The sequence below is a fragment of the Cynara cardunculus genome (assembly GCF_001531365.2).
Source record: "Cynara cardunculus var. scolymus isolate 2C chromosome LG 4, CcrdV1, whole genome shotgun sequence".
Taxonomy (NCBI): Eukaryota; Viridiplantae; Streptophyta; class Magnoliopsida; order Asterales; family Asteraceae; genus Cynara; species Cynara cardunculus.
This window is the reverse complement of record NC_037531.1, coordinates 11,755,765-11,768,290: the sequence shown is the minus strand read 5'-3', so window position 1 is coordinate 11,768,290 and position 12,526 is coordinate 11,755,765. Positions and strand designations below refer to the sequence as shown.

Genomic DNA, 12,526 nt, shown 5'->3' with positions numbered 1-12,526 from the left:
CAAAATATTATTTATTTTTCTAACCATTTAATTTTATTATTTTTTATTAGTGAAATATAATAAAACATTGTTTCCTTATTATAGTAATATTTTTTAGAGTTTTTCAGAGAGAGAAAATTCTACACTATTTATCCAACTTTCTCAATTTTAAAAAATCTGTTAAAACAAAAAAAAAATTGTCCAAATTCTCAAAAAAAAAATTATAATGTTTTTATAAAAAAAATTAAGAGCATCTTCAACAACTATGTTAAAGTATAGAGTTTGAAGTTTCTTTTTTGCAAATCAAGAAATCGATCTGAACTCAACTCCGTACATGTCCGATGTGTAATGATTTCATCGAATCAGTGAAGTATTGTCTTCTTGGTTGCAAATTTGCTAAGGAGTTATGGAAAAACGTCTTCAAATGGTGGAACTTGGAGGATTTCATCCCATTTTCTTTATCGGAGCTGATTTTCTTCCATGGAGGTAGCCATTTTGCGAGTTTTTTCAAAACGTATTTCGCTAGCTGTAATTTGGATCGCACCGTACTTTCTTTGGAGAAAAGGAAACTTCCATCTCTTCAAAGATGTTGTTTTGAGCAATAACCTTTTTGGCGAAATTCGATCCCGATCGTTTGGTTAGATATCTCTAAGGTGCAAGTCTTTTTATAAATCTTGGAACTCTTGTACTGTTTCTCCAACTGCTGCTGCGATCTACCCTTCTTTCAGTTTGGTTTTCCTTTTGTTTCTTCCTCTTGTTTTTCGGGGTCGCTACTGTTTGTTTACTCGCTTTTATTTCCCTTTGGAATCTTTGTTTTTCTACTGTTTGCAGTGCTCTTTCCTTTAATCTACTGGTTTCTAAAGTAAAACGATTTGTCCTAATTTTAATTGTTTCAATGCAATCCATCAGTTGAATATCTACACATCATTATCTTTTTAATAATTATTTTATATAGGTAATGATGGTTAGTTGTTTAAATTGCACTATCTCTTCTTAATGATGACGTGTAAATACTTGATTCGTTGGACCGTATTGGGACAGAGAAAAAGGAACTGATGATTTACAGGGATATATATGGGTTGGGTTGAGCAGATTGAGACCATTTGAACAACCCGGTTCAACTATTTCGGTTTGAAAAATCACAACCCGTTCAACTTTCTTTAATTTATAACGCAACTCCAACCATTGCGGTTTCAGATTGTGCGGTTTGAACATATGTTTAAAAATACTATTGGGTTACTATATTAAACCAAAAAAAGTAAATATTAGTGGACGAGAAAATGTTGCCGTCATTAAATTTTATGTCTATTTTCTATATATTTAGATACAAGTGTCAAGATACATATTACGATAAGAATGTTGAATTAAAATGACACTATTAATTAACAAACACGGGTTTTCGTTTTTCACTCTTTGGAATAGCGTTACTTAGTCGATATATATATATATATATATATATATTAGAAAAAACAATACAAAATACGTATTTGACTTGGAACACTGTACTAAACATTTAGGTGATGTTTGTTTCTTGAAATGTGCTAAAGTATGAAGTTTTATTTCACTTCTGATTGATACGAGGTGGTGTTGAAGTTTGAAAACAGAATCAATAAGAATGTTTGTTTTTGTAAAATGATAAATTTCTGAATCTGTTTAACTTGTCTATTTTACCCATCAGAAAATTATAACGTTGAATTTATAGATAAATTTACACAATTTAACATATTTATTCATTATCATTACGAAATTTACATTTAAATTATATAATTAACATTCATTTAAACAAAAATGTGTCATTCACGGTATTTAACACATTTGAATCATATTAAAATACATCAACTAAGAGAGGTGATGATCGATTGACAAAAAAGATCGATTAAGGTTAATTGATTGAGAAACATCATTGCTGAGGGTCTGGAGAACAATAAGAAGCAAATAAGAGGTTGGTTTACCTCTTACCAAATAAGAGGACGATAAGACATAAGTGTTTTTGAAAAATTAAAAAAAAAACAATCAGTTTAAATGACCCTATCTCTCAAAGAATCAGACATAAAAGATAACCCATAATCTACCCAACTCTCATCGGTTTGTCTAATTTATAAATTGAAACCTCGAGTTGGATCGGGTTAGGTTTTTAGGTCTAGTTTTTGGGTCAGGTCAGGCAGGTTGATGATTTGGTCAGGGTTTTTTTTTGCACCCGTAATGATTTGCATACCTAAAGTGTATGTTGAAATAGAGGAAATAAAAGAGAAAAGGTAGAAATCTCCAAATTTGAAGAAACTAAAACTTATAACTGATGAGAAAAATATATTAATTTAACTGCTTCTATGAATAAAGTTGAATGTGTTATAATTTGTTATAAATTATTTTAAGACATATTAGAATAATGAATTAAGAAAATGTACTAATAATATAATTAATTGTATTTTGTTAAAATAGAGTAGCTGTTAGAATTGCATATAAATTTCTTTAAATATTTTATTTTTGATGCATTATTTTAAAAAAAGTTATAACTTGGAGATTTTTAAGAAGTCTTCATAAAATAAACTGATATAATGAATTATTTTTTGAGTGTGGTTTGGTTGTTTAAATTCGTGCAGACAACCAGGGACGTTCCAATATTTTTGGAGGTCCAACTACATCCAAAACTTTTGATTATATTGCATAAATGAGATAATAGAGAATATATATTAAAAACAAAGATGGGTTAAACCTAAAACGATTAACAATCTGAAGCTAAACCTAAATCATTAATGATTTGAACCTAAACCAAACGATTAATGGTTTGAACTTAAATAATTTTGGCTATAGTTTTACACATGTCGATAAAAAGCCTTAAACACATGTAAATTTGGGCCCCAAAATTTTGGAGGCCCTGTTCAAAATCTCACATTTAACATGCTAAGGGACGGTCCTACAGACAACCTTATTTTTTATGTAAAGATAGAATTTGTTAGATTGTCAACTTTATTTTAACAACTTTATGTAAATATATCAATTTTGCCGTATCGCAAAGTTGTTGTGAAATTGTACAAATCCGAGGGTCTTATAGAACTAAAAATTTGTCAGGATATTAACTTTGAATTGCATGAGCACAGTCGAGATGTGCACAAGTTGGCACAGATACATACGATTATCTAAAAGAGCAAAGTGGGGTGGTTAGAACGTCGTAAATTTGATGAATTTCAAAACTACGCGAATTATATAATAATAAATACGATAACGACCACAATCATACGAAAGAAGAACAGTAATAACACTACACTACTTCACGAACAGATTGTGCATCATCTTTTACTGGTTTCATGTATTTATACTCGCCATAGAAATAAGAAATGAATCCCCAGAGAGAGAGAACAAGAGCAACACCTTTTTCGGTTTTGAACTTCTCGTTGTAGAAAATCACGGCCAGTATCTCAGTCACTGGAATTTGGATAGTGACTATGACTCCTAACAGTAACGACGACCCATAAAAGATCACTCCTATCGCGCCCAAGAAAAAACACTGCCATAACACAACGCTTACACTTAAAATTACATAATATTTAATTTTTCCTACTCCAAAATCTTCTGCTTCCCTTGAAATCACCTGTAATATAAATAATCGGAATAAAAATCCAACAATATAATATTGAATTAACTTAAAATAAAACAGTCTTTTTACTGTGTATCAAATACTGAATACAATAATAATAGATTATTTAAATTTATTTCATCTTAAGAAAATAAATTTCCTTTGCAATTTTACCTTTTCAGAAACCCTAAAAATCAATTTACAAAAATTTGGAAATAATTCGTATAACCTTTTTTTTGAAGTATATAATATTATATATGACAAATAGAACAAATAAACTCACATCCCCTTTCCACTTTTAATGAGGTTTGAATCTTTGACCTTCTAAGAGAGCAAAGACCCACATACCGCTACGACAAATGAAAAACTTTCAGAAAATGATTGTTCAAAAAGAAGAAAATGATTTTTTTGATAATTCTCAATGATAAGAATTGTGATATCAGATGTTAATTGGAGTGAAATAATTTTTCAATTAGATATATTAAATATTTTAATAATATATTTTTAATGTTATTATTGTCAAAATAAATAAGTCGAGTATTTATTTTTTCCCGGAAAAATGCATAAACCCAACAAATTATCCCATTTTAATTGATTTTTAGCCTCTGAATTTTTTTTAAAATAAAAAAATCACTGAACTTTATCATTTTGAATGATCAAGTTTTTAAATATTTTTTTGGAAGAAATAAACCATCAAAGTTTTTGAAATTGGTTACTGATATCATTTTAACCTAAAAAGTTACTTGTAGTCGGCCAGAAAGGGTTTAAAATACAAAAAAAAAAAACTAAATCAGTTTTACGGTTCTCAAAACCCTAGGTCATTCAAACCCCTCGCTACCTCTAGGGGTGCTCAAAAACCCGATCAACCCAACCCAACACGAAATAACCTAACCCGAAGCAACCCGATGTCTAATCGAGTTGTAAAATTGTCAAACCGTAGGTATTTGGTTGATATTGGGTTACTATTATTTGAACCCAACCCAACTCGATAAACCCGATATCTTTTTATTTCTTGAATTTAATATGATTGTTGAATTTCTATTAATATATACATTAGACAATTACACTATCATGTATGTTTTTCATATGCATATATTTTCAATCTATTCACATCTCTATATAATTCATTCATATATATGTTCAATAACTATGAACATATATATGTAAATTGAGAAAATTAATTAAATGTGATATACGTAAGATATATGGATAAGTCGTATCAAATGGTTGATGATGAAAAAGAAATTATGAGTAGGAAAATAACATATCCAAGGTTTGAAAAATATTTTAATATATCAAAGTATCAACCCGACCAACCCGTACGGGTTGGGTTGGGTTGCATTTTGGTTTGGTTTAGGTTGGGTTGAGTTAAGATTTTTCCAAACCGCAAGCATTGGATTGAGTTGTTCAAATGTCTTCAACCCGATCAACCCAACACATGAGCACCCCTAGCTACCTCAGGTTGCCTACTCTCTATCATCACCAATCACCATCATCCGCCCCTGCCATCGATCTCTTTTTATTTTATTTGTTTTTATTTATTGATTCTCCCTCTTTCTTGATTTGTTTTTTAAATTCAAAATCAACGCACAGATGGATCAAAAAATTGGGAGAACGATAGCACGGACTAACAGTGATGATGGACAATACGGAGAACGGACAAGAATGGTGTAGTGAGGGGGCGCAATACCGTTGGGTGTGAGGGTTTGGGAACGTTAAAACTGATTTAGGGTTTTTTTTTTTTTTTTTACAATTTTCTTATTTTTTTTATATTTTTAAATTTTAATTTATTAATTATGATTTAATACCTTAAAATCATTGTTGAAGATCATTCCAACTGTACAAAATACAGTGGCAAAAAGACACATCATCATCTGAACCTCCAGCACAAGTGTATACGTGATCACCTGCTTTGCCTTGTTGTACGTCACCTCCACCAACGGCGACACCAGTCCGTACAAAGCAGCCGCCGCCACCGTCATTACAAACCCCATAACATACTCCAGTTTCTTCTCCCCACTAGGGCGGTCATCGCGACTCTGCAATGCCAGCACCGCCGAGCCGACGGTGAGAAGCACCACCGCGTTGATAGAATACGCCGTGAACTTCTGTTTCACGAGAATGAAGGCGAAGACCGCCATGAAAACCAGTCTGGTGGCGTTGATGAGGGCGTAGGTGGAGATAGGAAGATGGGCGATGCCATAGGAGTAGAGGTAGTTGTCGATGCCGGTGAGAACTCCGATGAATGCCACCGCGAAGAACAGTCGCCGCCGCATGTAAATGAAGGTTGTTGGGCGGTTGTTGATAATTCCGGCAGCACGATGGCGGTGGAAGTAGAGAATTATCAGGATGATGAGGATGAACGGCCACCCGACGGTCTGAATGATGGTGATCAGCCAGATGCGGTGGCCACGGTGGATGAAGTAAAGCCGGAGGATTAATGGGCCACCGCAGTTTCCAATGGATAACAGGATACAATGGAGGATTAAGAGGTTTTTCTTGGCTGCCGGAGGAACTTTCTCCGGCAGGGGTGCGGTGGTGGTGGTTGGTTGATTCAGATCCTCCATGGGTCTAGATTGTTACCTTTTTTTTCTTTAGAAATTTGACATATTTTGTTGAATTTATACCCTTCTTTCTCCAAGAAAAATATAATTGTTAGTCGTTACTTAGTATCACGTGGGATTGTGAGACATGATTTTTATATTTGAAACTTCACTGTGAAGGTAACTTTCATAATATTTTTATTGTGAAGAGTCATTTTTTTTTAACCTTCACAACGTTTTGCTATGAAGTTTCAAGTATAAAAATCGTGTCTCACGTGTCTCACAATTCACAAAAACAACTTTGTCTCACGTGAACCAAACCCTCTTAGTTGTACTTTAACTTTACTTAATTTAATACATCTATAAAATTTAAAGGGAATTACACGTTTGATCTCTACGATGAGTATGTTTTTAACGGTCATTGTCTTTTTTAAGTAAATTTAACGGATTATGTCTATATGGTTTATTTTGAAAATTATAACTTAAAGAACGAACTCACTATAAAATGGTAACCACAGTACAAAGACCCATCTCGTTCTCGTTAAAACACGCAACCACAAGAATACATTTCATTGAATTTTCAAAAATGGATAATGAACGTCAAAAAACAGCTTGCCACGAAGACGAAACATGTAATTTACTCTAAAATTAATTATAAATATTTAATGAGCATCTCCAATATAATTTCTAAAATGGATATTTTGCGGGGTTTTCTTACTTCAATAGGGGCAAAAATCGTCTATCTCAAATTATCTGTATTAATCTTGTTCCATCAATTGTGTAAGGATATCATATCCTTAGCAAATATAAATTTATTTAATTTATATTCATATTTTTTAATTATATGTATTCATATGATTGAGAGAAAAAACTGAGATATGAGATTTTAAGAAGATAGATAATTATCTAATAAACTATCCAAAATATATATCATGTTGTTTTCGTGAGACATGATTTTTACACTTGAAACTTCATAGCAAAACACTGTTGAGGTAAAACCTCCACAGTGTTTTTGCTGTGAAGATTCGGCTTCTTTTTACCTTCACAACATTTTGTTGTGAAGTTTCAAGCGTAAAAATCGTGTCTCATGTGAACCCAATCCTTGGATGAAATGAGCAAACATCAAGGTTGTGTGAACCAAGTGGTTATCGAGCATTAACGTTGTGTTCTTGAATTTAAAAAAGAAATAGAAAGGAAAAAACTATTTGTACTCTTGACAACGAAGGGAAAGAAAGGAAATAGAAGAAAATATAAACAAATTTCATGTTTTTTAGCATGAGAGAAAGGAAATAAAAGCTGTCAATTTTACAAATATACCCTTATTAAGTTTACCAAGTTGTAATTAATACGTAGATATATAATTTTATTATTATTTTTCATTGTTTTTGTTTCTTTCTTTTATTTTCATTTCAGATCCTCCGATATCTGGGGGGACAGTTTTGGAAGACAAATCTGCTTTAGTTTTTTTTGTAGGAAAACGGAGAACATTATAGCTTTTCCTTCTCCCGTCTTTTTTCCTTTCCTTTTCCTCCATTTCCTTCATAATGAAAAGACTTGAGTATACAGTGTAAGAATTCAAATAATTTTTGGTTTCGCCGAAGCCCTAAGCTGTAAAATTATGTACTTCACTCTGTTTTAATTTTATCCAGTATTGAACTGAATTTGAGAAAGCTTTTATATACATTGATACTATTTTGATTCCTATGAAGTAATAATTTTTTTTTGATTAATCTGGATATCCAACCCGTTATGCGAGCCAACTAATCCCAGGGCGACCATCTGCTTTGCAGATAGGAGTCACCGCATTTGAACCTCCGTGACCATAAGGGGATTTTTAATCCTCCTTGGATTTGAACCTGGGACCTCGTGGTACTTTTGACCTTTGGAGTCAAGCTCAAACCAATCAGACACCACCCTTATGGTTTGAAGTAATAATATTGAAAACTGCAGAGGGTAGTTTACAACATTGAGCTTATTACAGACTAGCATATTGCTTTGTAACAGATCACGATATTTGATTATATAAAATGTGAAAAAATAAAGTATGCCTTTACATTCTTCAAGTTTCATAAGAAGGAAGTGTAACGACCTACTGGAAAGTTCATAGGCACTGACTTTATCTCTTAAGCCACTACTAGCGACGTATAAAGAGTCTACTTTATAAGACGTCGTATATTTGATGATTTCTATAACGTGTCGATCAAGAAACCGGTCAAGTTAAAACTTTTTTGTATTTGCGTATGAAATCCGCAACTTGTGCTAAATCACGCTTTCACTTTGGTCCTCGAACTTTATGATCGTTTACTAAAGATTGTTATTTGTAACGCAATTAATAAGGATACCGATGAATGAAATCTATCAACGGAATTAAAATTTGAATAAATTGGAATGAAATTTAATCAGGTTTAATTATGTGTTTGTTTGGTAGGAATTGAAATGAAATCTCTTAAATAGATTATAGTTTGTTTGTTTAGTTCATTACAGATCATAACTGTAATAAATTAATGATAAAGGATCAAAATACCCCTTTTCATATTTTATTTCTTAGATTACAAATACTATATAATGATAAAATTACTAATAATGTTAACTGGTGATGGGGGTGGCAATGACGGTGGTGGTGGTGGCGACAACCACGACGGTGGTGGTGGTGGCGACAACCACGACGATGATGGTGGTGACAACGACGATGGTGGTCGTGGTGGTGGTGGTGATGGGCCGATGATGGCGATAATGCTGGTGGTGGTGGGGCGATGATGGCGACAATGCTGGGGATGACCATCGTAGTGGGATAAACGGATGCGAGTATATATGATGGTATAACAGTCTTTCTCAAAAAGTGGAAGAAAGTAAATATGATAGCATAATGGTTTTTCTCAAAAAATAACATATGAAAATTACTTAGATTTCTGTAATAATACCTAAGCAAATTTAAATTTCATCATATACAGGACTGGAATTCTGTACTAACTACCAAGACTCAAAAACTGAACCAAATGAATGAACAGAATTTGGTCAATGGAATTGACCATTGTAATTATTTTGGATTCAATCGAATTCCAACAAACCAAACATCACCTAAGAGAAGCAAAAAGACATAATTTCATCTTTTTATTTCGTCGTGTACGAATAAATCGCCAAAATATGTTATGAAAATAAGGTGTCACTAGAGGTGTTCATCGTGCCAAAACTTGAATGAATTGGAACTAAACCGAACCCTAAAAAATAAAGTCAACGAAAGCAAATACTAGATAAATCTAAGTCGGTTTGATTTCACCTATAACTAGTTCGGTTCCAACTTCGAACATAAATTGAATATAAACTTGGGATTATTTTTAAATGCAAACCTAGAACAATATTTCAAATTATAAAAAGACATTCTTTTTCGTGATAACTGTAACACCTAAAGTTGTTAAGTAGTTGTTAGGACACTTGGACGGTAAGTCTTGAAGTGTTAGGCGACAATGTTGTTCGAGTGAAATACTTTGGTGTTCCCGTCGCTCTCAATATACATGAGTCTCCTCCGTTGATTCCCCCTAAATGTTGTATTTGGTTTACAAATGCTTTTAACTAATGATATTGCATTGTTCACTTTATGTTCATGCTAACTCCTAACAATTGTTTGGTGTCAGCGTGTATCTCATGTTCTAGTGACGTGGTCACTAAGAAGGTTTGATCGGACTTTACTAGAGAGCTTGGGAGCATTTTGAGTTGTCGTCGATTGAAGTATTTTGGTGGTTTATGTGACACCCAAATGTAATTTTATTTCTTTAAGGAATTAGAGTAGAAGGTTGTCATCCTCAAACCCATTTGTTACATTTGCAATTGACTGGCGTGTTTAAGTTCCCGTTTTTTGGGATGACTCGTATTTTGATATTTCAATACCACATTTCTGTTTTATTTGAAAATTTTCGTTGTCCCATTTTTGGGGTGTTACAAATTTGACCACACATTTGGTAAGTAAAAATTAGAATGAAATCTTTCAAAAGAATTGGAATTTGCAAAGGTTATTTATGTATTTCTAAAACCAAGTTATAAAATCCATAACACTTGACAAGGAATGAATTTTCGATGACTTCACTTATGCCAAAGAATGACCAAATCCTCAACCATTGTATTTGACGAAATTCAATCAATTTAGTCTGTGAACAAAACATCACCGAAAGAAATTTGGTCGAAGGAATTCGTCATCCCAATTCCTTTGGATTCCGCGAACCGAATAATTACTAAGGATCCATTTGGTTTGTTGGATTTGATGTGATTTGGAATTGAATTTCATTCTAATTTTGCGTTTGGTTTAAAGGAAAGTTCAAAATGGAAATATCGAGATTTCAATATAATTCTACAAATATGGGAATTAGAATTCCTATGGGATAGTTGGTATTTCACTGTAATTCATAAGATTTATAATAATATTTTAAAATATGTTTATAACATTTGTTTTGTAATAATCAATTAATAAAAAGAAAATTTTAATAATTTAAAAAAATTATGATTTGTTATTATAAATTATTTATAAAGTAGAATTCAATTCAATTCTAAATTCAAATCCTACAAACCAAAGATTCCAAATACTGCCAATTTCAAATCCTTCCACAAAATCCAAATTTCTCAAAAACATTCAACCAAACCAAACGAGTCCTAAAGAAATTTTTTGAGTGTTTTTGGTATTCTATGGACACTATTCAAGGAAGGAAAAAGAAGTGAAATCAATATGAGAAATCAAAATATTTGGAGGTATATATCTTATTCAAACTTATAATTTCATGATGTATCGGTAGCATAATATTTTACGAGTGTTTATGTCATTTTATATTTACTTGGAAGTGTTAGAAAGTGAATGTACTCTTATCATCCCTAGGTGTTACACTATTCTTAACATTATGACCCAAATAGAGTTTTAAGATGAAATATGCGAATTAAACCCACTAAGACCAAAAGAACCCATTTAGGACCACTAAGACTCATTATACCTCAATAAGACCCGTTAAGGTCTAACATAACTCATTATGACCCCATTTAGTGCTATTATGAGCCAATTAGATTCATTAAGAAGAAATAGACCCATTATGCCCACTAAACATGTTCTACCTCAATTAGACCCATTAAGCGCCATGATGAGCCATTGAGACTTGTTAAGGTGAAATATGTCCATTAAACCACCAAGACCAAAAGGACCTATTAATGACCTCAAAACCTCAATTAGACCCATTAAGGTATAACCAGACTTAATATGACTCATTTAGTGCTACTGTGATCCATTGAGACTTGTTAAGGTGAAATAGGCCCATTAAATCCACTTTGACCAAAATGACCCATTAAGGTAGAACCAAACTCATTATGACACATTTAATATCATTGTGACTCAATTAGGGTGAATAGGCTCATTATGCCCATTAAGACCAAAAGGATCCAGTAAGAACCACAAACCCTATTCTACCTCAGTTAGACCTATTTAGTGCAATTATGACCCAATTAAAGTTGTTAAGGTGAAATACGCTCATTAAACCCACTAAAACCAAAAGGACCCACCAAGGAACTCAAAATCTCAATTAGATCCATTAAGGTATAACCAAACTTATTATGACCCATTTAGTGTAATTGTGACCCAATGAGACTTATTAAGGTGAAATAGACCCATTAAATCCACTTACTCCAAAAGCACCCATTAGGGACTACAAAACCCGTTCTACCATAGATCCATAAATGTCAAACCAAACTCAATTTGACCCGGTTAGCGCCATTATGACCCGATTAGAGTTGTTAAGATGAAATATGTCAATTAAACCAAGGGGCTGTTCGGAAGTGACTTAATGGGCTATATAGCATGTATGGCTTATTCGCTAAGCCATATATAAGTGTTCGGAAGTGATTTAATGGGTCAAAAAGAGGCTGATTCGCTCAGCCCACCAAGGAGTGTCATATCCACTCAGCCATTTTTTTTACCTTCTTACCCTTGCAACCCATCTCTCGTTCTCTAGAAAAAAAAACTCCCCTAAAACAAGATGCAACTCAAAGATCATCGTCGGTCTTCCTTTGCCTCACCATCGCCGGTCGTCGCCCTCTGCCTCACCATCGCCGGCCGTCACCCTCTGCCTCACCTGCCAGAGGCCTCACACACCGACGAGTTGCATCTCTCATTTTAGGGTTTGTATTCTATTATGCCAACCTGTTTGTATTCTATCACACCGATGAGTTGCATCCCTCTGCCTCACCTGCCCTTTCCATTTAAATTTTGGGTTTTAGGTTGCATTCCTTTGTGTTCTATTATGCCAAGATTTGGATACATTTTCTAATTTGGGGTTTCAATTTGTTTACAGTTTTATGATTTGATCTATTAATATTGTTGTTTTGAGAAATGTGATCTATTATGTTTTAATGTAAAACCAAGGGTAAAATAGTCATTTTTATCATTCAAACTGTTTATCCC

At 33.0% G+C, this 12,526-nt stretch overlaps 1 protein-coding gene across 1 annotated transcript; it reads right to left on the bottom strand.

The window, feature by feature from the left end:
- Window positions 1-3,194: 3,194 nt before the first annotated feature.
- Window positions 3,195-6,140, bottom strand: LOC112511710 (purine permease 1-like). Its single transcript, XM_025117423.1, has 2 exons — window positions 5,362-6,140; window positions 3,195-3,568 (listed from the first exon to the last, which is right to left on the bottom strand). Exons 1-2 carry the CDS (start codon window positions 6,118-6,120, stop codon window positions 3,239-3,241), a joined length of 1,089 nt encoding a protein of 362 aa, XP_024973191.1. The 5' UTR covers window positions 6,121-6,140; the 3' UTR covers window positions 3,195-3,238.
- Between the last annotated feature and the right edge of the window lie 6,386 nt (window positions 6,141-12,526).

Excerpts from the sequence above, each read along its gene's own strand:
- LOC112511710 (XM_025117423.1), bottom strand. The coding sequence starts at position 6,120 with ATGGAGGATCTGAATCAACCAACCACCACCACCGCACCCCTGCCGGAG. Across the intron at positions 3,569-5,361 it reads TCTTCAACAATGATTTTAAG|GTGATTTCAAGGGAAGCAGA; the intron begins GTATTAAATCAT and ends TTTATATTACAG.